At 41.8% G+C, this 25,496-nt stretch overlaps 1 protein-coding gene across 3 annotated transcripts in view; it reads right to left on the reverse strand.

Moving 5' to 3' along the window:
* The window catches only part of DGKI (diacylglycerol kinase iota), a 305,312-nt gene that overhangs the window by 194,642 nt on the left and 85,174 nt on the right, over nucleotides 1-25,496 (reverse strand). For all 3 annotated transcript variants that reach the window (XM_030543871.1, XM_030543854.1, XM_030543862.1), the window contains one exon: nucleotides 4,225-4,333. In XM_030543871.1, the coding sequence (XP_030399731.1) occupies nucleotides 4,225-4,333 (109 nt within the window). The remainder of the gene's footprint in view (nucleotides 1-4,224; nucleotides 4,334-25,496) is intronic.

The raw sequence follows: 25,496 nt of genomic DNA on the forward strand, positions 1-25,496 counted from the left end.
TCCCTCTTAGCAATTCATCTATGCGTCCGTTTTTTGTAGGCTACCTTTTTGATTTTCAGGTCATTAAACAGCTTCTAATGGAGCCACATTGGCCTCTTACTATTCTTCCTATTGGGAAGAGTAGCCTCCTCAGTTGAGGCTTTTATATTGTCTGCCTGAGAAATGCTAGCTCTCCGGAACTCCTTTATCCCACAGATTTTCTTCCTATAGGACCCTACCTACCGGATCTCTGGAGTTTATTAACGTCAGCTTTTTTTTTTTAAGTCCTAGGTCCTTATTCTGCAGCTCTCACTCCTTCTTTTCCTTAGAATCATCCAATCTATCATTTCATGATACTTTCATCCAAATAGTGACCCCCTTCTGATTTGCAACCAATTCTGCCTTGTTGATCAGAATCAAGTCTAAAATGCTGAAAGAGAAACAGCAAAAAATAATTGCTCATCCTAAAAAATGTCTTCAAATACAGGCTATACACAATTTCAGTGATTTTTAACTATATGGGAAGACTGAATTCACTACTATTTCCTGATGTGAGAGCTAAAGAAGTGGCTAGCTAAACCACGCTCCACTTTTTAAAAGGGGTAGTGGCATAGCCACATGCAAGGATTCCCCTTATTCATGAGCCTCTGATGATGTATGTCTCTTTCCATCTGCATACTCAGTTCCCAACTACAAGACTTACTTTTTCAGAAATGTTAATAGGAAAAGACATCATTCAGTGTACAAATTAACGGAGTATATGAAATGATGATTTACAAGGGAGACCACAGACATGGAAAAGAAAAGCATTCATCTGGTTTAATGTTGTTGTGACAAGTCAATACCAGTAGGATTAGAGTTAATACACTACATTTTATGTATATATAAATGTAGAATATCAATATATACAAATACACACACATACTTCAATCCATTGTTCTTTAAGGTAAGGGGCCAATAGCTCTGGCTAGAACCACATACCAAAAAGAGGCAGAGTATGATGAAAGCATACAGATTCACATGTATGGGTGTAAATACATCCAATGGGCACTACAGGCACCCTTATGAAAAAGTCCTATATAACTGAATAGGAAGAATAACCTTTCCATACTTTATTAAACACCTAAAACTCTCACTGAAATTTTATAGTCTTATCAAACAATCCTGTATAGGCAGTTAAAAACAGAAGCCTATGAAATGATACCATCCTCTATTATATTACATTGGTTTTTAGAATAATTTCAATAGAAATCTATTTCTATAGAATCCTACATGTTTCATTTCTATTAACTTCTACAGGACCTTTCCACAAGACTATATCATGGCTATAGGGTTCTAATAGTTTCCCTCTAAAGAACACTCAACATACTCCATAGGTCTATATAAATTGTCCATTCACATAATGTACACCAGGGTCCAATCCTGAATTTTGCTACTTCAAAGGATACAAAAGTGGGCCCTATATATCCACAAATCCTTCCAACTGCCCCTTTAAAGGACGTGTATCATACAATCAAAGGCCAAACAAGTGTTCCTTCAAAGAACATATATCATAGATCCATACACTGAATATTATCATTATTTATTGGATTACCACAGTGCCTAGCAGCCCCAGTCATGGAGTAGGACCCAAAATAGAACAAAAATATAGTCACTGCCCCCAAAGAACTTATAATCTAAGTATAGACAAGAGACAACAGATAGATAAACAGACAGACAGGGGAGTACAAAGAAACAATGTTGGCCAACATGATAGCCAGTCATATCAGCACATCAGCAGTCTAACTGTTGTCAATTTTTTTTGCAGGCATCATAGAAAACGGAAGCTTTAAGGAAGGTGTTGAAAGAGCATACTGAATTCATTTTATGGATGTTTACAGAGAACTTCACCCAAGCGTGTGGGGCAGTATGGGAGAATGCACAGAGGTGCTCATTTGAAAATCTAATAAGTGGCCAATGGAGGCTGGTATCATGGGCTGATCAGAAGCAGGGGTCACATACAACATAGAGCAGTGGTTCTCAAACTTTAGCAACCCAAGGACCGCCACTTTGATTTCAATTTTTTGCAGACCCTCAAGCCCCCGCTCAGCCCCATGCCCCAACCCCACTCTACGTCATCCCCCAAGGCCCCACCCCACCCCAGCTCTTCCTGCCCCCACTCCACCCCTGCCCCTCCTCTTCCCCAACTCTTCCTCCCCCTCCCATGAACATGCCCCATCCCTGCTCCTCCCTGTGCCTTCTTCATGCTGGGAAACAGCTGTTCCATGGTGTGCAGGAGGCACTGGGAGAGAAGATGAGGAGTTGATCAGTGGGGCCAGTGGCCCCGACATGATTCCAGTCCTTCCCTGAGAGCGCCGCATCCCCGCTCCTCCCCCTCCCTCCCAACATCTCCTGCACGCCTGTGGAACAGCTGTTCCCCAGCATGCAGGAGGCACTGGGAGGGAGGGAGAGGAGTTGATACATGGGGCCAGCAGACCCCTCGAGTACCCCCAAGGGGCCACAGACCCCAGTTTGAGAAACGCTGCCCTACTGGAAGAATACGCACCACACATCTTTAGGGAAGGGCTTACTCCACATTGCCCTATGGCTATAAAAGCAGCTCCTCAGGGGGTATACAGGTTACAGCAGTGCTGCAAAAATACATCACTAAGTTAGAGAGAAGCCAAAGGGTAGCAAGTTATTAAAAGTTTAGAAAATGTGACTAACGAAAGTGAGATTAAGCTATGAATTTATACATCTGTGGGGAAGAAAAGAAAATCTCAGGAGCAATACCTTGCTCTTATATAGCAATAGTCATCGGCAGATCTCAAAGGTCAGCATTATTATGTATGAATGGGGAAACTGAGGCACACTGAAGCAAACTGCCTAAAGTCACCCAATAGGCCACTGGCAATGCTAAGAATAGAACTCGAGTTTCTTGAGACTCAGTCAAGTGCTCTATCCAACAGGCCACCCGGCCTTCCATATGTGAAACTGACAAATAAGTAGCAAGGAGATAACAAAAAATGAAGGGTGTGAGCAGGGAATTATTTTCAGCCATCATTGTGGAGACATTAAGGAAGGAAACGTTTATGCTACAAATTTAGGCTTCACTTTTTGGGCATGATCTCAGTTGGACACTGGAATAACCTGCCACAGGAGGTTAATGAATCACCTACGCTAGAAGTTCTAAAGGAAAATCAAGAGAGGACCAATAGGAATGCTGTAGGAATCTATTAATATTATCCTGCAGTGTTATAGAGAACTAGATTAAATATCAACATGTCCTTTCCAACCCTAATACAAATTAATCCAAATACTCTGTCAAAGAATTTACTGTACATACCATATTCCTTGGGCTGTATGAGTTCCCCATGACAGATGGCCAGCGCACTTCTATATAGGTTATATAAGAAACCACTTGGGAGGATATACATTGTCGAGTGCCATTTTTTAAAAGTGCAAGTAGTTGTATTAGGTGATTATGATTTAGCACGGTACTTAATTGAGTTTTTGCCTAACTTGAAGCACATGAGCAGTGCCACTGACTTCAATGGGAAACTCTCATGCTTAAAGACAGACGTGTTTAAATATCTTGCTAAATCAGGGACCGAGTTTCCTCTGGAGCAGGATTTAGGTTTTGTAAGGCCAATCCCATTGGGAACAACACAGGATCTCTGAAACTGAAAAGATTGAACTTGTTTAACACTCTTCTCTGCACTCTGTTATACATTCATAGATTTTAAGGTTAGATGAGACCATTGCAATCATCTAGTCTGACCTCCCGTATTACACAGGCTATAAAAAAAAATTATGCTAGTGATTCCTGCTTCAGGCCAAACAACAGTAGCTGAAGCAGAGCATATCACTTAGAAAGACATCCAGTCTTTAAAGATTGTCCTGACTGAAATCACAAAACAACTCCAAAAGGAAATAAAATCTCTCTAATACACCCACAGTTGTCATTTTAGGGCTTGATCCTGCAAGATGCTGAGCAATCAAGCATGTAATTTTGCTGTACTGGTGCTAAACTTTAAATATATCCAGTCCCATTGACTCTGCAGGATTTTTCATGTGCTTAAGTGCTTTGCTGGATAGATGCCAGAGATCTCTGCACCTTACAGGATCAAGCTCATAGTGATCAGAGCTAACATCCAACCCTGTTACATGCACCTTTACCTATCCACGTAAAAAATGAAGGTTAGAGGGAACACGGGCAGGAGATGTTATTTAGATAAATTGCCATGATTAAAAATAAACACCTACACTCCATTCTAGTGTTGTTCTTGGCTCCTTCCCTGGCCCATTGGAGATTGCGATGTTGAGGGAGTGCACAGGAGCCAGATGCTGGAGGCCTGACCTGGAGATTGCTTTCCTGCAAGATGAGAAGAAAAAACAAAAACAAAACAACAGCACTCTTTTTTTTGTCTAGAAAATCAGCAGAGGCAGCACAGCTGTAAATTTCAGTTTGGTGGAAACAGTGCTAGTAGGTTATATTATGCTGTAATGAGCCAGGGCAGCAGGTAAGTGGGTGAAAGAAAGTCAGAAAGGGAGTGAGAAGAATGCAAAAGCAACTTAGTAGAAAAATAAAGCAAGTTTGATAACTGAAAAGTACTGTTTAATACAGATCAGTTACCGTTCTATACCCAAGCATAAAGGGCAAAATCCATTGGGCCAAATTTAGCCCTGCACTCATTGAATTGGAGTTCCTATTCTTTACATCAGGGTTGTTGGGCTCATTGTATATGCAGCTCAAATGAAGATTTGAGTTGCTTTTATTGAAACGGGGGAGGAAGGTCTTCAAAAAGGAAGAAAACACACTGTTTGCTTTACTCGGATAGCTTGTCATCTGAAAAAGGAACTCCCACATGAACAACAGAAAACCTAATGCAGAAAACTGAGGCAACCCCTGGGAGCAGGAAAGGTTCACATGTTGTCCCTTTTTTGGTGAACTCTGCCAGGGTTATACTCCAGTTTCTTTCCCTATTCACTTCACTCCCATCTCTTTGGGGCCCATGTGACCTAAATTCTCTTAGGAAGGATAGCATTCCCTGCAAAGGCCACAAATGTTATTCAAAACATCAGCCAAAGGCACTCCCAGACCCCCAGGGCTGAGTGCTCTTCCGCCATACACTCCCCAGCCCCTGCCAGTGCAGCAAGGTCAGCCCTGAACTTTAATCCCTCAAGTGGAAGCACATGCTCTCATAATGCCAGGCTGCTCTAGGACTTAGGCTTCTTAAAGTTATAGGGCTGCAAACATAAAAACAGCATGGCCTGATTGGTGACAACCCAAAAAATCTTACAAGTTCTTTCTTCAGCAGTCAGTGCTGTGCGGGTGGGAGTGTGTTGAGGGGAATTCCTTTCTTTTCGCAAGCCTAACACATACCTTTCTCCCTCCCTGCCTGGAAATGAAATGACAATCTGTTTTTGCAAAGTGCTTTTCTGCAATAACACTCCCATCATAATATATCTATTTATAGGCTGGCCTAAGCATACAAATATCCCAAGGCAACTTACAGTAAAGGTCAACAGAGCCAACAATGACAATCCAGCTCAGCCATACGCTAAATGAAACTCTTTACTGCCCTGTAAACATAGAGTACACTGTATGTTGATAGAAGAGAAGCTCAGAGCCCACAATGCTTTCAGTGCATGTCCTGGAAATCAGGTAGGGTGAGAGGAAAATTATAAATCTTCCCCTCCTCCCACATCCTCCGACTGGAACCCTATTCAGTTGGTACTCTCTCATTTAATGAGCACACTGTACATTTATAGCTTTCAGTCCCCATCCCTCATGCCACTGAATGTCACCAATATGTTGGCATAAAAGGAAATTTTTAAAATGTTTTACCAAGACTAAATCCCCTTTAAATATGGGTGAGATCCTGAGGGAAGAAGCTTTCAACAGCTGGCAAAAAGCATTGTGAAAGAATGATTTAGTAGCTAGCTAGGCACCTGTGCAGTGCACATTACCATGGTGTGGTCAATAGACCATAATCTAGTCTTTATGAGGACCAAAGGAAGTCTGGAGACTGTGGACCTTTAAAGAGGTAATTTCACACTACAGCAAACTTTACAATGTAAAATACAATATATAAATATTTATACATAAAGTAGTTTCCAGTATGTGGCCAGTCTCTCTTGATAGTCCTTTTGGTACCATTTTGGTTATTGGTGCTTGGCAGAGAACCATTGCCCAATATCTTCTGCTTGATCTTGCCACAAACCCAGTCCTGTATTTATGGCCTCACAATCTCTTGGTGGAAATGAGTGAGGTATTACAATTTCTGCATTGTATCAATAAGGGCAATAACAATCCCAATTTCGTGGCTGCTTGAACTTGAAGTCAAAATGATTGGAGTAAGTTTATACGTTCTACAAAAAAGGTGTGGAGAGGAGGATCTGAATCACAAGTAAAAGTACTTACAATTAATTAGTTCATGAAAATGGCAAACTTTGCAAGCAATATTATTCACAGAATATTATTTGCTGAACTATAGAGTTATTGAATAATAAATGCAAATTATTTGCATCTGCTGAATTTAAACGTGTCTAAATCTGCCACGTATATTACCGGTCAAATTAGAGATAAGGCCTCCAGTGGGAACATTAATTCAACAGAGACATAAAAAGTAAATATACCTAATTAATGGCTACAGACTTCCCAATGTCAGGCTTTGGATACAATTTAAAGCCAGGATTACATTTGCGCAAACCTTTTGTATCGAAACCCGATGTTCGGCCCATGCTCCCTGAAAGGTTAGCTGAGATTGGTGAGACTTTTGGGGGAAACTTGGCTGAGTTTTATGCCTCTCTCCCCATTCCTACCAATGATGGAGTTATGAGTTTGTCTGGAAAACATACAAAACACAGTCACTATGATGATGTTTTTCATCTTTATTGGAACACAAAACCTTAAAATAATCCCATGTGCTGCAAACCCATATAAACCATAACAGCCCGTCAATCCCAATGCAAGCTACAAATACTACGTGTAGTACAAACTCTTGTCAGAACATTGCTTTGGGAGGTAAGAGATATGGAGTGCTAGAACACACTGAGCTGAGTTGGAGAAGGTCTATATTGCAAAGACACATACCAAAGAGAGAAAAACAAATGCCACATCAGAGAGAAAATAATTTCATGTTCTGATTTAAATGAAAAAGAGGTTACACGGCAGCCATCTTGGAAAGAAAGAATCTTGAAAAAAATGCAAAGTGGATAAAGTAATGGATTCTAGAAACAGGTGAATGGACTCAGATTGTTCTAAGTAGTTCATTAGAGCAACTGTGACTTTTCAGGCAGAAAGGTAACATGAATTACATTCTGTTACTTTTTCCAGGTAAGATTCCTAAGCATGCATGGCAGCAAAAGGCTCACCATGCAGCCTTCACCCACAAAGCAAAAGTAATCACATTATGAGAAAGTAATAGGAAAATATATCTGTGTTTAGCTATAAATTTCCTTTCTTCAAAATAATAAGATCCATAGCTCCATACAATGGGTATGTCAGCCGGCTTACAACTTGGTGGCAGAACCAGACCAGCCAGTCACTGGCAGCAGGGGCATGCTCCACCTCCATAAAGTTCTGATCAGTGGACCTTAACTCAATGAAAATGAGCAATATTTTACTGATTACAAATTACTAGATCTAAAAAGTATTAGATTGCATCAATGCACTTATAACAAAACCTATGGCATCAGGGCTGGTGTTACCACTTCAGGCGAACTAGGTAGCCTCCTAGGGCACCAAGATTTGGGGGCACCAAAAAGCAGTGCCCAAAATTTTTTTTTACACTACAATGGAGTCATATCTTACATTGGGGTTAGCTTCTAAGGTCAGCACATAAGAGGAAAATTGCATACAGTGAAAATTACCATAAAGTACAGTATACATAGTATACACTAAAACAGGGATCCTCAATCTACAGCACGTGTGCAAGCCGATTATTTTTTTTTTAATGGCAGGCTGCGGGTCCAGGCCACCGCTGAGCTGGCTGCCAGTCTGGGGTTCCATCCTCTGGCTCCTGCCAACCAGCCCGCTCAGCCCACTGCTGGCACCACTCAGCCCACTGCCAGCAGAGTGAATGGAACCCCAGGCTGACAGCGGGCTCAGTGGCAGCCGGGACCTGCAGCCTGCCATTAAAAAAAATTGGCTTGCGTGCCATATTTGGCACAGGTGCCGTAGATTGAGGACTCCTGGTTCTAGGGTATACAGTGCATACTATATATACTGTACTTCATGGCAATTTTCACTATATGCAATTTTCCTCTTACACGCTGACCTTAGAACCTAACCCCTGCCTAAGATGTGACTCCACTGTATTCATTTTTGAAAGTTTATAATAAGCGATGCTCTGGGAGGAGGGGAAGTTTTTATTACAGGTAAAATATATCATTTTGGAAGTAGGGGCGCCTTCTGAGTTAAATGCTCAGAAACTGGAAAAAAATGCAGCGCTAACACAATAATCCTCAAAACACAAGGCCACACATCGTCATCACCACCCTGCAAGTCCAGGGTGGATCCTGTTTTTGTGGATGTGTATAGTGTATACCCACACAAGTTGGTGCTCATGAAAATCATGGACAATTAGCTCTGGCTAACCTCTAGCATGGTTTAAGCTTTCAGCACTCAGCTCTGCCAACATGATGTGCAGCACCTCCCCTCTCTTCTGATCTAACCTTGGACTCCCCACATGTATTACTCTCATTCTCGGTATCCCTATTACAACTCTGTATCTCTCCTGAGTGTCTGAGGACACCCTGCTAATCCAGCTGTTCATGTCTACTAAAGATTAACCAGGAGATAGACAAATTTCCACTTATCATCTAATTTAGGATTTGAAGTAGGAAATCCAAAGGGAAAAGGTTACTACAGTACTTGAATATTGTGTCCTGTGTGGCACCTTACAGACTAACAGAAGTATTGCTTTTTATAGATCCAGACTAACATGGCTACCCTCTGACACTCTACAGTACTTAAGTAACAGCATTCTACAAACAGCCCTCTTCTATTGTTTGGCAGTTACTGATCCTATGAAAAACCAGATACCACTATCTCTGTGACTGAATTAATTTTGTAAAAGCAATACCTAGGGATACCTTGACTGGAAATGTGAGGCAATGTGATAGGAATGCTAAAGACATATGCACAGTTTGACCAAACATTGAGTTTCCGCAGCCCTTATCACAAAATATTCAATATTGCACTCATGAACTGGGAAGGATAGAAAATGCAAAGAGCTTCTAACACACTATGTTTTGTTACAACATGCAACAACTCTCTGTATAAAATGCCGAAGCCACTTTCCTTCTTGCTGCACATGAACTGATGCCTTTGAAAGGATCTGTGACTATCTCATGGAAGGGTTTTTGGACTCATTACTCTCCAAGATCAAGAAAATAAACTTCAGAACACTTTTACCAGCACTTATCCTGGTATGTAAGTGTTATAGAAAGAACAAACCATTGTTGCCTGTTGCTGGGTTGTCAGAAGGATGCCTATTTCCTCCTCCTCATTGGATTATGAACATTCTTGACATCTGATTCTGGTTGGACAATGAAAGAGCCAGACAAGTCCTTTGTTGATGATGTCCTCACAGCCCTACAATAATACTCATAGCTTCAGCTGGCTCCATAACAGCATAGATCAATTCTACAGTTTCAGATCTAGTCACAGATCTCAAGCATGTTCTTGACTTCATCTTCATGTTGTTTTGTATTCAAGAGATCCAGGAGTCTGGGTCTCTTCCAGTCATTCTGAAGCAGTTGATTAAAATCCCAGAACAGGCATTTCTAAAGTTTCACATTTTCTAGTCTTTACCCCTTAGAGAGTGAATTATGGATCAAACCCCGCAAATCTGCGGATATCCGCTTTATATCCGCAAACGCAGATATCCGCAAACATGGTCTGCAGATCACAGATAGGATGAGGATACAATTTTGTATCTGCACAGGGTGCTAATTATGGATTCAACTGGATCCAGAGCTGTGCTGAACTTCTTGGTCCCTCAAGCTCTCTCATTTATCAAGAGATCATCTTCCTAGATAGTGAAGGTGCCTGCTTTCTTTTATCTAACAGCCCTGGTGCTGAAACACCGAAACTGGTTTTCCAGAAAACTCCTCTTGGTACCTCCATCATGCTTCTCAGTCTGGAAACTGAAAACAGTTACTGTTGGGAGGGAGAATTTCCTGAAAAGTCATTTTTAAAAAAGCTCATGTTGGCAAGAGAATATCTAAGAGGCAGACATTTAATCAAAAACTTAAACCATAAGGAATGGTTGAGAGAAGACAAATCTCAGGAATTCAGAATCTCACTAGAATTCTGATCTCTGTTGGCTAGAAAGGAGAATTGTAAGTATCACTAAATAGTATTTAACCAAAACCTCCCTCCCCCCCAGTTTATTGTTTCATTTTGTTACATTTTGGGGGTATTTTTATCTTTAATTTTTTTTAAGCAAATCTACCTAATTTCAAAACAAAATGTCATTTTGAAATAGAAAGTCAAAACATTTCATTTAAAAAATATCAAAATGAACCAGTTAGACTTTTTCTATTTGGACATAACTATTAGCCAAATTCAACATGGATTTGCGAAAAATTTAATTAAACCACAAATACATTTTTCAGCAAACTATTTGAAAAAAAATTACCCAGTTCTATGTCTGGAACTCATCCCACATCAGGTGCAGATAGAAAATAGATTGAAGCAAATCGTGGATGAAGATGAGTGTCATATAATTACACTATTTATTTTTTCTCTCATATGCTGAACAGCAGATATTTATTAAAATCTGGCAGGGAAAAGGGTTTTCTTTTCTTGCAGAAGAGATTCATGTTCTCCTGATGTTGCTCAGCCTACTAGAGAAAAACAGGGAAGGTTTGGTTTTTCAAGAGAAATTTCTAGCATTCATTTGGAGATATCTGTGCAGGAACTTCTTGGTGGTATAATATAGTCTTCCTCTGATTTTTAGGACCACCCCCCCCCCCAAAAAAAAAAAGAGAGAGAGAGAGAGACAAAATCCTCAGCAACCTGGGACAAAGAAAAAAATGACAAGAGATTTTTTTTCTGACACTATCATTGTAGGTATTTTTCAGCCTGTCTTAAACATCAGCTTTCTGATATTACTAGGAGGCCAGATCCTCAGCTGGCACAAATCATTTACACAAGCTGAAATTTGTTTGTGGCTTAAAAGCTATATGGCCTCATGCCAGGTCCAGCCCCAGGCACCAGCCCAGCAAGCAGGTGCTTGGGGCGGCCCAAGGGAAGGGGCAGCACATCGGTCTCTTTGGCGGCAATTCAGCGGAGAGTCCCTCGGTCCCTCTCGGAGGGTAGGACCGGCTGCCGGATTGCCACCGAAGAAGAAAGTGGCGCGGTAGAACAGCCACCAATCGCAGCTTTTTTTTTTTTTTTTTTTTTTTTTTTTTTTTTTGCTGCTTGGGGTAGCAAAAACCCTGGAGCCAGCCCTTCCTCATTCAAACTTTAACAAAGAAGAACTTCTGGTTTCCTTCTGTCCTGCTAATACAAAGCATGTGTCATAGTTTTATATTGGATCCAACATAAACTATAAATGTGGAATTCATAGATTTCAAGGCCAGAAGGGACCATTGTGATCATCTAGTCTGTCCTCCTGTATAACACAGGCCAGAAAACTTCCCCTAAAGATTTCCTTTGGCATCTTTTCACGTTTCCATGATGGTACTGTGTGCTTCTCTTTATGTTTTCCTTCTTCCTTTAAAAAAACAAAACAAAACAGGGAAGAGATTCCTCTTTTCCAGTTTATTCATTTATATATTTTCAGTTAACCAAAGATCAAGTGCCAACAGCAATTAAGAACAAGTAAAACAGATTCTCTTCCTCTTTTCTGAGCATGCAAATTAAAACATGGGAAAAGGTAACATATATTCAACTTCTCTGTGCAAATCAGAAATACCTAAAGATACTTTTTTTTAAAAGCATGAAAAGTCAAAAGAAAGTCTTGATTGCTATGCTGGTACAAGCTTAGGTCTAAAAACCAATTGTTACAATGTAACTGTACAAGAATCAAGCTCTATTTCCTAGTTGCCCAATATGCTTCAGGATATCAAATTCAAGGGATGACTCAGAGCTACAGCAATCTTGATATAATTCCAGAACAATAAAGATTTCAAAAAGATCTTAAACAAGACGCAACCCACAACACGAAAAATAATATACTGAAACACATTCTCGTTCCTTCTCTCCCCAAAGCTATTCAGGTCATTGGATTTCTGAGTTTAACTGTTGAGACAGAGAAGAGTGTTCATGTAAGTAAACAAACCTGAGAGGAAAAGAGTATGTTCAGATTGTGTCATTCCCAAGCAGTGTGGATAGCAAAGCATACGTTTACTTTTCATTACAATGACACTTGGAAAAAACTGACAAAAATAAGGTATCGTTCAATGACCACAATGAAAAATCTCAGTTTCTTTCATAAGAACAGATGTACAGAGATTCAGTTTACCAAAGGTTGCCTCCGCATTTCAGAACTATATGAAATACAGACATAGAACACATAGGTACTCATGACTGTGTTTTTTTCCCTCACTGTCCATGTCATAAACAGACAAGTAAGAGTTAATAGATCAGAAGTACTTCATCTCTCTTTTGCCTGTAAAGGGTTAACAAGATCAGTGAGCCTGGCTGTCACCTGACCAGAGGACCAATCAGGGGACAGGCTACTTTCAAATCTTAGAGAGGGAAGTTTGTGTGTGTGCTATTAGTTTTTGGTTGTTGTTCATTCTGGGGGCTCAGAGGGACCAGACGTGCAACCAGGTTTCCCTCCAATCTCTCCGATACAGGCTCTTATAAGTTCAGAATAGTGACTACTAGGTGATAAGGCGAGCCAAGCTTATGTTTGTTTTCTTTATTTGCAAATGTGTATTTGGTTGGGAGGAGTTTAAATTTATATTTTGCTGAAAGGATTTTAATTTGTACTTGAATATTTAGGCTGGGAGGGTATTCCCAGTGTCTATAGCTGAAAGACCCTGTAACATATTCCATGTTAAATTTACAAAGATAATTTTTACCTTTGCTCTTTCTTTAATTAAAAGTTTTTCTTGTTTAAGAACCTGATTGGTTTTTTATTCTGGTGTGAGACCCCAGGGGACTGGGTCTGGATTCACCAGGGAATTGGTGGGGAGAAAGGAGGGAAGGGGGAGAGAGAGGCTAATTTCTTTCTGTGTCAGGATTACTGTCTCTCTCAGGGAGAATCTGGGAGGGGAAGAGAGAAGGAGGGGGGAAGGTACATTTTCCTCTCTGTTTTAAGATTCAAGGAGTTTGAATCACAGTGATCTTCCAGGGTAACCCAGGGAGGGGAAGCCTGGGAGAGGCAGCGGTGAGGGAAAGGGTTTACTTTCCTTGTGTTAAGATCCAGAGGGTCTGGGTCTTGGGGGTCCCCAGGCAAGGTTTTGGAGGGCCAGAGTGTACCAGGCACTGGAATTCCTGGTTGGTGGCAGCGCTACAGGTTCTAAGCTGGTAATTGAGCTTAGAGGAATTCATGCTAGTACCCCACCTTTTTGGACGCTAAGGTTCAGAGTGGGGAATTATACCATGACAGTCCATCTATCAACTGCTACCGTAATTAGTCTGCAAACTCTTACTTAGCTTGTAAGCTTCTTGAGTGCAGTATATAGAGCAATGGGGCCCTAAATCATGACTGGTGCCTTTATTACACATCAATAATAAATAATAATAATAGTCAATGTTCAGGGCTATCTACATGTTTGACCCCACTCTAGTTTCTCTAAGAGCATCCCCTCAGGTGACAAGCCATGCACCTTCATCTCTCTCAGGGTGGAATCCCATGAGTTTCCTTCCCTCAGACTGGGTCCCAGGAGTACAGTACCATGTGTACCAACTGTGATTCCTCAAGCAGGACAAAGCCTTGCTACTCTTCCCTTCAGGAGTTGTCACCAGGGTGTGACCACAATGACATAAACCAACCTTTCCAAAATAAAATATGGTTTAACCTCAATAGAAGGAAGCAAAACAAGAGCAAAAACGGGTTTAACCCAACGAACTGTCTAATCGAATATCCATTTTACCTAAAGTTTAGAACAGCTTATCTAGACACTCCTATTGCTGGGACTGCCATCCTACAGTCCCTCTTTCCCTCCTGGTCCAGCTAGACCATTCTGGCCTCTGGTCTGTACCAGGGAATTGACCACTCCATTGGATACTAGTCTGGGGTACCCCATTCACTTTTCTTTGACTTTATACAGCAACATCAATTCACTACAGTGGTGCAAGTAAGTCAGTACAGTCAGGAACACTGTACCATTAACACATTTATTGCTGGTACACCATACCGGAAAGACATATTGTTGAGAATGAATTTTAGAGTTTTGCACGGATACAAATTTATGCCTGTGGATGCGGATATCCGTGGATACAACTCAGTATGCGCTGAACCGCAGGGCTCTCCTGGGAACCGCAGCGGCGAAAGGAGCAGAACGTGGGGTCGCCACTCCCAGGAGCCAACACCCCGTGCCAGCAGCTCCTCCGGTGCAGCTGTACTTCCCGCAGCCCCACCCCTAGCCCTTCCATGCAGCTGCATCTTCTGTCTGGGGTCTGTACTGCACCAACAAAGGACAGGGCTGGGGGTGGTACATCCATGCCGGAGGAGCTGCCGGCACAGGGCACTGGTTCCTGGGAGCAGCAGCTCCACGTTCTGCTCCTTTCACTGCTGCAGTTCCCAGGAGAGCCCTGCACTTCAGCAGATACCAATTTCTATCCGTGGATCTGCATCCACCGGTATAAATTTGTATCCGCACAGGGCTCTAGTCATGGAAATTTTTTGTGAGGGTGGGTCTGTACCATACCCTCTACTTACACCATTGATTCACTAGCTTTGATTTTTTAAGATCTTTAAATCTATCCTCCTCTCTTGCACATTTTTATTAGCTCATCTCTCTTGAACTGCCCTGAACTCATTTGTTCAGCTTGTCCTTCCTGAACAACCTAAAAGATCCACTCTCTGTTTTCAGTCTAAAAGCAGTGGTTTAGTTCCTTGCAAAAGCCCCCTTTTAAGCAGCTTTGCTCAATGCTATGCTGTACTCATATGTTGCCACCAATTTGTTACAGTCTTGGCTGAGTTCCCCTAGTGGATGGTCACCAGACTGTACAAACTGGATCCAACCTTTGCAGCCCACCTGCTTCCAAGCCAGCAGGATCTGGGCAGAAGCCAGATATTGTCTCAATCTCTGAGCCTCTTGGGCATACTCCCAGGTGCAGACTCCCTGCCTGAAACCCTTCTTTGGGACATGGGACTCCACATTCCCACTGCCCTAAGCTCCAAACCAATGCTGAGATTTCCCAAGCCTCTTCAGTCACTCATGAATCCTCCCACAGAGTCCTACTTAGCTGTGGTCCTTCTGGTTTATGGTTTAACCCCTTGGAGACCCCGTGGTGGTTAAAGCAAAGTACATGGCCTTAGCACAGGAACTTCTTAAACACACACCCACTTTTCTCTTAGACAGCAACAGAGCATTACAGTTCTAGGCAATAACAACAAAAACTTGTATGCAATCCCTTCTCAGAGTCCTCACCTCTCCTGAGAGCCCTTGGGTTTGGTCAGTGTTCTTGGAGAAGGGCAGGGATCTCTTCCCCCTGCTCCTCCAGCAATGTCTTCTATTTCTGGGGGTGGACTGTCTCCCTTGCTTAGAAAGTCTATCATATTTAAAACCAATTACTGACACTTTTTACGTTTCTCTTCTTCCATTGGGGATGCTCCATGCATCAGCCCCCTGTTGGCGGCTGGGCAGTGGGCTATTAAAAGTCAATGGCTCTGCCAGTAACAATCCCATTGTTCTAGCGGGGTAGAACTATTCAAGTGTTGATGGCCCCTGGATGGCCCTGTTTCAGCTTCCCAGACATAGTCTGTTCCTGCTACCAAATGGAGGTTTTATCCCACACAGAAAATGACAATCATAAATGCTATTAATAAAACAACAAGGGATTCATAAATTGACAGACATGTTCCCTCACCTATCACAACAATATACCTGTGCTTGACATAAATCTAAGTGGAATAGAGAGGGGGAGAAAGAGGATGAACTACAGCAAGTGCAAAACCAGTAAACAAATCTGAAAGCAAGTGAAAGCTCCTCCAGTGAGCTTTTAGTAGTCTTCTGTTCTGTCAGGTCCTGATCCAAAGCCCATCAAGCTCAATGGAAAGACTCTCATTTACTTTGCTTTAGATCAGGCAGCAAAGACTTACGGGCAAATCCTAAATCTCTTATGCAAGTAAACCCATTTGAAGTCCATGGAAGTATTGTCTGAGTGAGGACTGAAGGATTTTGGCATCAAAGAATAATTCAGAGTGGACCTTCACTGCCCTCCGGGTTCAGAAATAAGCAAAATAATTGTGCCCAAAGTGACTTTCCTGCTTGAATATGCAGAAAGTTGAAAAGTTAAGAAACTGCACAAATTTAATCTCAACTTTTTATCAGATTATTTGCACTCAGTTATGAGTGATTGGATCTCTAGAGTTCCTTCTTTTCTCTTTTATTCGGTCTGTTGAACTTGAAAAATTATGCCGATGCAACTGCTAACTTCAAAAAATGTCTGTTAACTCCAGGAGAAATAGGGGAGAACACATGTGAGTGTGAGTTAGCAAAAAAATTGCATGTTTGCAAAATGTAAATTCATATTCTTTTTTGCTTCTGAATGAGCACTTAACTTGTGTTCTAAATTCACTTCTGATTATCAACATTACATTTATTACATTTCTGATTAGTCATCCAAAAATCAGAGTGCTACCCTACCCTACCCTATTGCTCCTAGGAAATACTTTTCATGTCCAATTAAAAAAATACATTATGTCAGGTAATGTTACATGCCTCGTTGGAATTATATTGAGAGTCAGTTGCCTTCAGCTAGAAGCTACCTTTAATACGGTGAAGCACTGAAGGTCTAAGGTGTTATCAATCAGAAGACAGTCTACTTTACTCCATTATAACCTCGAAAGATAGTTGTCATGGAGATGGGGATAGGTTTGTTTTGAGACTTTGATTAAGTGTGCTTTCAGGACAACAAGACTAAAACAAGAAAAGTGCCAACATTACATTGGCTAGAACAGCAATCAGCATGGCAGAGGAGAAAGCCTGGGTCTTCAGTGCTCATTAGCAGCTCTGCCGGAACCAATTAAACAGATATTGTCAACTTTTTTTTTAAATTGACTAATTTTAGAAATTTCCATTTTCTGATAGGGTCCCTGTCTGGGTTTGTTTGTTTTGTTTAAATTAAATTCTTTTAAATAGACACGTGTGTTTTCCTGCTCCCCTGGTGATTGATTATGCAGGGCAAACTGTGAAACAGACGATAAACAGAGAACTGTCAAATGCACAAAGCAAATGAAGAGGGGGAAGCAATTGTCTAATCTCTTTTTGGTTACAGTATTCCTAAGTGTTACTTGTAAATATATTAGATGGAAAATTTTCAGACAAAAATGTGATTTTCAGTGTGATTGTGTCCCTGCAGAGCCAGAAAAAACCTCAGCTGAGGTTAACTGACATAGCTCCAACTGACTTCAGTGATGCTGCACCAGTTTATACCAGTTGTGGATCTGGTCCTTAATCTTCAGAGCATGATTGTGTGAGAACCTTTGAGCTACTATTAGCAGATGTGTCCCACAACTTGGAAATATTTAAATCAGGGACAGAGAGCATGACCATACACAAGGATCTTCTCATGGCAAGCACCCAGATCCCATTTCATTGTATTACTATGAATTTTGATCATTTAGACAGAAATATAAATTTGAGATTAAAGGAGTCACCTAACAGGATAATCACAAGATTGGAGTAAAATAATAATATATATTATTAATTATTACAATTCAATATTATTGCCAGTTTGGTTTCTTTTCATTAAAACTTGGCGATCATTAACAGATGTTGATTGACAGCACTGGAGACAGAAGTCTTCCATCCATAAAACCGGCCCAACACAGGTAGCAGCTGCATGAGCTTTGTACACATTTCCTCACTAATGGGCCTCAACCTTCACCAGAGGCGGCTCTAGCTTTTTTGCTGCCCCAAGCACAGCAGTCAGGCAGCCTTCAGCGGCTTGCCTGCAGGAGGTCCCCAGTTCTGCGCCTTCGGCATACCTGCCATCAAATTGCCACCAAATCTGTGGGACTGGCAGACCTCCCGCAGGCAAGCCCCCGAAGGTTGCCTCACTGCTGCCCTCGAGGAAGCAGCATGGCATCCCCCATGGCTTGCCAACCCAGGCATGTGCTTGGAGCGCTGGTGCCTGGAGCCACCACTGATCTTGACCTAGAAGCAATATTTCTAGTAGTCAGAGGGTAGTTCAGTCTCCAAGTCCCTTCCGTCTTTGGCTTCAGCTTCCTCTAAAACTTCCTATAAGACTGCCAAATGCACTCTTCCCCTCTTCCTCCACCCTCCATTTTAAATAATTGTCCACTAGGACTTGGCATAGGTATGTCCACTGCCTCATTTTACATAGGCTACTGAACAGTCCCTAGATAGGAATGTTTTCAACTGTTGCTGTCTCTGGCTGGATTCACACAAGTGTCTGAGAGAAGGTAGGTTCCACAGTCCATCACAAATGCCTTCAGCTGTCAGTCTTTCAAGCTGTGCTGCCTGTTAACACCCCAGCACTTGGGGATCCACAGCTGGTTACAGAACAGTGTACTACAATGCCCTAGGTGCCTACATATAACAGAGTTACCATCAACAAGAAGTATTTGATCAGCACTTCCAACATCTGACAACCTGGATATCTCCCATTTGTCTTGAAGAAGGTAGTCGGGTTCCACTCCACTTACTGGAAGGAGCAACATAGGTGCTGTTGCTACCAGAGGCATAGCAATAGTGGCCTGACCAAGCCTGTAAAGAGGGGACCTGTGAGACTCTTAGAAGGTCAAAAACATAATTGTTATGCTCATTTCTTTACTTTACCCTGTGGGAAAGAGGGGACTGGTAGGAAGTTTTCCAGGAAAGCAGCTGCATAGTACCGCCAGGTGCAGGGTTTAGCTGCCTACCATTGGGCCCTGGATCAGAGCCCAGTGGAGAGGATGGGCCCAGGCTCTCCTACCATTCCCTAAAATGGGACAAGTACTAAAGCCTATCCCTTGGCAGGAACCTATTTGACAGAAGACAATGACGCTACAAAAGTCCAGAGCATGAGGTCTGACTCAAGAGGGAAGACCTGACTCCCTTACTTGATCCTGATGACCTTCCCATTATTGGACTCATATGTACCCTGAAAGTGGACTTGAAAATGAGACCTGGCTGAGTTACCTGAGTAACTAAAAGATCAGACCACCCCAGGTGGAGCAGTTGTGAAAAAAACAAACAAACAAACAAACAAAAAAGCAAGGGGACACCTTAAAGGCTAACCGATTTATTTGGGCATAAGCTTTCAAGGTTAAAAACCTCACTTCTTCAGATGCCTGAAGTGAAAATTACAGATACAGGCATAAATATACTGGCACATGAAGAGAAGGGAGTTACCTTACAAGTTGAGAACCAGTGCTGACAAGGCCAATTCAGTCAGGGTGGATGTGGTCCACTCCTAATAATTGATGAAGAAGTGTCAATACCAAGAGAGGGGGAAAATTGCTTTTGTAGTAAGCCAGCCACTCCCAGTCCCTATTCAAGCCCAAAGTAATGGTATTAAGTTTGCAAATGAATTGTAGCTCTGCAGTTTCTCTTTGAAGTCTGTTTTGGAAGTGAAAAAAGGAAATGCATGGAACACAACTGACCATACTGCCACCTGACCACTAGGCGGCACCGGCAGTGAGTGTTGTTGCCCTTCACAACGCCCTCTCAGGCTGTCCTCAGAGAGCTCTATTTCACATATGTAACATGATAGTTGTGAAATCTGAACTTTTTCCAAAAACAAACAAACAAACAAAAAATACACACACACACACACCAGAAACCCAGACAACTTCAGAGCATTTGATCTAATAGTATTGCAGTATGTGCATTCAACAATATGATTTTAGATTAGCTATGGTTACTACTAATGTCATATTCTCAGTTCTCAAAAATATACTGATCCATAACTGTGTTGAAATTAAACTATTTTTTAAATAAAATGCTGATTTCCCCCTGCTGTTTCTCAAACAAACAAGGCCATTTAAAAAACAATAATGGAGGAGTGCTCAGCAGAGAGGGACATTTTGCACTGGATTCCACTAAGAAGTTATTTCTTTCTAAATTCCACTGATATCCTTCAGATACAGGGCCAGATCCTCAGCTGGTATGAAGCAGCATATCTCTACTGAAGTCAGTGGAACTGCACCAATTGTACTAACTGAGAATCTGGCCTATCATGTACGAATTATACTGCAGGAAACTGCAAATAAGGCTCTATTCACACAGCCTGGGGTTCTGATTCCTCAAATCACTCGAGCTTCATTCTTATGGTTGCTAGGATCTTATCAACACCCAGTGATGTGTATAGCTCACTCCAGGGTGGAAAGCGGGGAAGGGGAAAGAGGAAAATAAGCAAAGCTGTGAGCTAAAAGTTAGAAAGTATTAGTCATAAGACTTCTAGGGAAATGTACTTAATTTCTGTGTTTTCTTGTATTAAAATGTACTATTAGCAAGTCTTCCCTTGATAGCAGTCTATCAATTAGTTACTTTCTAGTGAGGGTGAGGGAAAGCGGTTTTAGCATTAAGATTGATTTTGATGAACGTTAGATGATCGTTTGATGAACCGCAGATTGAAAGGTTTTTATAATAAAATGTTAAAAGGCGAAAGACAAAGGGCGTGGTGGCGTGTGTACAGTAGTTTAAAGACAGAAACAGCATGTGTATGAGTCTCTGCGTGAGTGACTGACTGAAAGAGAGATCATTAAATCCCTCCAAGTTTTGCAAGCAGAAGTTATCTAGATATCAAAGCTAATACTGCATGAACACAAGATCCATCCTTATTAGGTAGCTTCTTTCCTTAGATCCCCCTCAGAGCAGATTGTCATGACAACTCTGCAACCACCGCTACTTCGCAACCGTAGCGTTAAGGCTTACAAGCCCTAAAGTGATATTAAAAAGTTAAGGGCTTGGCTACACTGGAGAGTTGCAGCGCTGGTGGTGGGTTTACAGCGCTGCAACTTAGTAACTGTCCACACCTGCAAGGCACATCCAGCGCTGCAACTCCCTGGCTGTAGCACCGGCTGTACACCTGGTCTGCTTGGGGTGTAACGATTGCAGCGCTGGTGATGCAGCGCTGCTCATCAAGTGTGGCCACCAAAAGCGCTGTTATTGGCCTCCAGGGTATTAGGAGGTATCCCAGAATGCCTGCTTACAACAAACCGGAAGAATGGCTGAACTCCGAGCTCCCCCGAGCTGTTTATCTAAAAAACTAACACAGCTCCTGTTTGCTCCAGCGAGCGGAGGCAGGCAGGGGAGTTGCTTTGGAAGGTTCACAGCTGTTTGCTTGAAGAGAGAAGTCACACGGCAGAGGGGGAGGGGGGAGTCCATGTTGAGCAGCTGCTTATGTGGTCTGAAGGCTATTTAGGAGTGCATAATTTGCATTTAGTGAATAAGAGAGGGGTGGGGGAAGGGCTCGAAACTTTTAAATTGATTGCAGGTTGGTGATGTGTATGTTCCAGTCCTTAGAACTTGCAAGGCAGGGAACTGACAGATCCAAAAATCCACTCTCTCTCTCCCCCACGTTCCCCCTCACCCTGCTCTTTTGAAAAGCACGTTGCAGCCACTTGAACTCTGGGATAGCTGCCCACAATGCACCACTCCCAACACCGCTGCAAATGCTGCAAATGTGGCCACACTGCAGCGCTGGTAGCTGTCAGTGTGGCCACACTGCAGCGCTTTCCCTACACAGCTGTACAAAGACAGCTGTAACTCCCAGCGCTGTACAACTGTAAGAGAGAAAGCCACGAGGGAGATAATTACAACTGCTTGTTAATATCTTTGTAAATAGCAGCAGGTAATGTCTTTAAAGAGAATACCACAGCAAAGCACTTGAATGTATACAGTCCTGGGGCATGAGAAAGAGGCAATATCTTTTTACCTGGTGGAGGGAGAGAATGAGAATCACCTTAGAATTAACCTGAATGAAATACCAGCTTCACCAGAGTTTTCCTGAATAACTTGTCTTCTCCTTGTGAAATTTTCCACAAGCGGAGTTGTTATGGCCTTACCTTTCTTTGTAACACTTGGAAGCCTGCAACAGCATTTTTAAAAACAAAGGCTCAATTCCTCAGATGGTTTAAATCAACACAGCTCCATTGACTGCAATGGAACACCACCAATTTTTAACACTTGGTATTGGTCCCAAAACTGCCTTTTCCATCTTAATGAGCAACCCGTATACTATATCATAGTTTTTCAAAGTTACATCAGTAAAGTATTGCATTAAAATCACATTCAGCATTTTGGGGAATATTAATAACTTACAAAAATCATTGGAAAAAGGGTTAACAGACAACCTACATGTGACGTTGGAGCTAGTGAAGTACAGTACTACAAAAATATAGTGGAAATGACTTGACATCAGGAAAGACAGACTTACACCTTATTTACATGAGAAAGCTGTACCACTTAGACTGATTTAGTTATACCAGTGTGAATCCTTGTGTGGACACTCTTATTCCAGTTTAAAAGTGGCTTATTGTTCAAACTAATTTGGTTTAAATTCACACTCTAGATTAAACCAGTGCAAACGTCTCATGTGGACAAGCACTCAGAGAAACAAAATATGTGAATTATGCCCAGTAGCATACTGAATAATCTACTCTGAAATGTACACCAACTGAGAATTAGTCAAGCTTGGGAAGGCAGCACAAAGGAGTAGTCTTTATTCAAGCCTAATTTAATGGTGTCCAGTTTGCAAATTAATTCCAGTTCTGCAGTTTGTCGTTGGAGTCTGGTTTTGAAGTTTTTTGATTGAAGAATTGTGACTTTTACGTCTGTAATTGAGTGTCCATGGAGGTTGAAGTGTTCTCCAACTGGTTTTTTAATGTTATAATTCTTGATGTCTGATTTATGTCTGTGTCCATTTATTCTGTTGCATAGAGACTGTCCAGTTTGGCCACTGTACATGGCAGAGGGGCATTGCTGGCACATGATGGCATATAGCACGTTGGTAGATGTGCAGGTGAACAAGCCCCTGATAGTGTGGCTGATGTGATTAGGTCCTATGACGGTGTCCTCTGAATAGATATGTGGACAGAGTTGACAATGGACTTTGTTGCAAGGATAGGTTCCTGGGTTAGTGTTTTTGTTGTGTGGCGTGTGGTTGCTGGTGAGTATTTTCTTCAGGTTGGGAGTCGTCTTGGATACATTAGATCTTAGATACAACCGCATTTGCTCCAATCCCCCAGACAGAGACAAATACCTACAAGATCTCTATCAAGCATTCTAAAAACTACAATACCCACCTGCTGAAGTGAAGAAACAGATTGACAGAGTCAGAAAAGTACCCAGAAGTCACCTACTACAGGACAGGTCCAACAAAGAAAGTAACAGAACGCCACTAGCTGTCACCTTCAGCCCCCAACTAAAACCTCTCCATTGCATCATCAAAGATCTACAACCTATCGTGAAGGATGATCCCTCACCCTCACAGGTCTTGGGAGACAGGCCAGTCCTCTCTTACAGACAGCTCCCCAACCTGAAGCAAATACTTACCAGCAACGATGCACCAAACAATAAAAACACTAACCCAGGAACCTATCCTTGCAACATAGCCCGTTGCCAACTCTGCCCACAAATCTATTCAAAACTTCAAAACCAGATTTCAATGAGAAACTGCAGAACTGGAATTAATTTGCAAACTGGACACCATTAAATTAGGCTTGAATAAAGACTGGGAGTGGATGGGTCATTACACAAACTAAAAACTATTTCCCTGTGCTAATTTTCCCCCTACTGTTACTCACACCTTCTTGTCAACTGTTTGAAATGGGCCATCCTGATTATCACTACAAAAGTTTTTTTTCTCCTGCTGATAATAGCCCACCTTAATTGATTAGTCTTGTTAGAGTTGGTATGGCAACCCCCATTTTTTCATGTTCTTTGTGTATATATAACACATATTTACACACAAATTCTTTTCTGGCTCATGCCTATACCGCTGTTGTTACGTTGACAAAGCCCCCAGTGGAGAGACAGTATACACAGATAACAAGAGTTATTTTCCGAATATAGTTAAACCTCCTCCCCAAATGACAAACCATACTGGCAAAAACAATGAGGAGTCCTGGTGGCACTTTAGAAACTAACAAATGTATTTGGGCTTAAAGAAAAAGGAATCTTTTGCTATATAACTGTATCTGCACTAGGACTTTTTCTGACATAGCTGTGTCAGTTGAGGTGTGCGATTTCCCCCCCCCCACCACCCTCTGAGCTGACATACCTATGCTGGCAAAACTTGATAGTGTACACCAGGTCTGCGTGACTTCTCACTTTGGGTAGGCCTTTAACAACAAATGGCTGGTTTACAAAGTGTCAATGGTTTCATTTTCTTGAAGGAGTGGGGCTCAGCTTTTAAAAGTTTGGGAAATACTGCAGTAGCTGATGAAGACTGTAATTCCATCCTGAAATTCTGGTAATTTAAGATCTACTGTTGTGGTCTATGGTGTCACCAGAAACCCTTGATGGAATTACAGATGCATTACATGCAGATGTTTGCGTGTTACCTCTCCAGTAATATGTTTTATGGGTTTTCTTAGCAGAGAAAATAAGCACCTGCATCAAGTGAGAAATTATTTATTCTGATTTATTAGTTAATTTATAATATGCGCTTTATAAATATAGCTATCAGCTCAAGTAATATTTTCTTGTTTAAATTCAGTCTAACTTAATTAGTAATAAACTTGTCATTTTTTTGACAGTACTGTAATTTGGGTAATTTAAGGTAGAATTTAGTTTCTATGGTGCCTTTCATACTGCAGGTTTCCAGAAGTGCTTTATAAAGCAATGAGTCAAACACTGGCATTGTGTAATGACTGTGCGTGCAAAATGGAATAGATGTTATATGCTCGGCAATAGTTCATTCCCAAATGGACATTCAAACCAGTTTCAGTATGGAGGATGGCATCAGACAGGGCAGCTAATATTTTCAGGAAGTGCAGTGGAATTTTAAACAGTCACCAGACAGGAGGAAAAGGAACTTGCCTATATATCTCATGTGAAGGAAAGCATTTCTAATTACATAGCACCGCCCTTGTCTTCTCATCCAATGTATATAAGTCTTTGTACTGAAACCAAATTCATTGCTAGCATGAAGGCAAACCATTTCTGGGGACAAATTCACTTCAGTAGTGAAGCTGTGTCCACAACACCAAAAGTGCATTTGATCTCAGCCTGAGGCAAGAGTGCTACCCCATTAAAGGTGGCTCATCTCTGAGAAATACTTCTGGGGACATGGAAGTGGTTGCATAGTATAGGGCAGTGTTTCCCAAACTTGGGGTGCCACTTGTTTAGGGAAAGCCCCTGGCAGGCCGGGCCAGTTTGTTTACCTGCCACATCCGCAAGTCCGGCTGATCGCGGCCCCCACTGGCCTGGAGCAGCGAACCGCAGCC

The sequence above is a fragment of the Gopherus evgoodei genome, chromosome 1, assembly GCF_007399415.2.
Source record: "Gopherus evgoodei ecotype Sinaloan lineage chromosome 1, rGopEvg1_v1.p, whole genome shotgun sequence".
In the NCBI taxonomy this organism is placed as follows: Eukaryota; Metazoa; Chordata; order Testudines; family Testudinidae; genus Gopherus; species Gopherus evgoodei.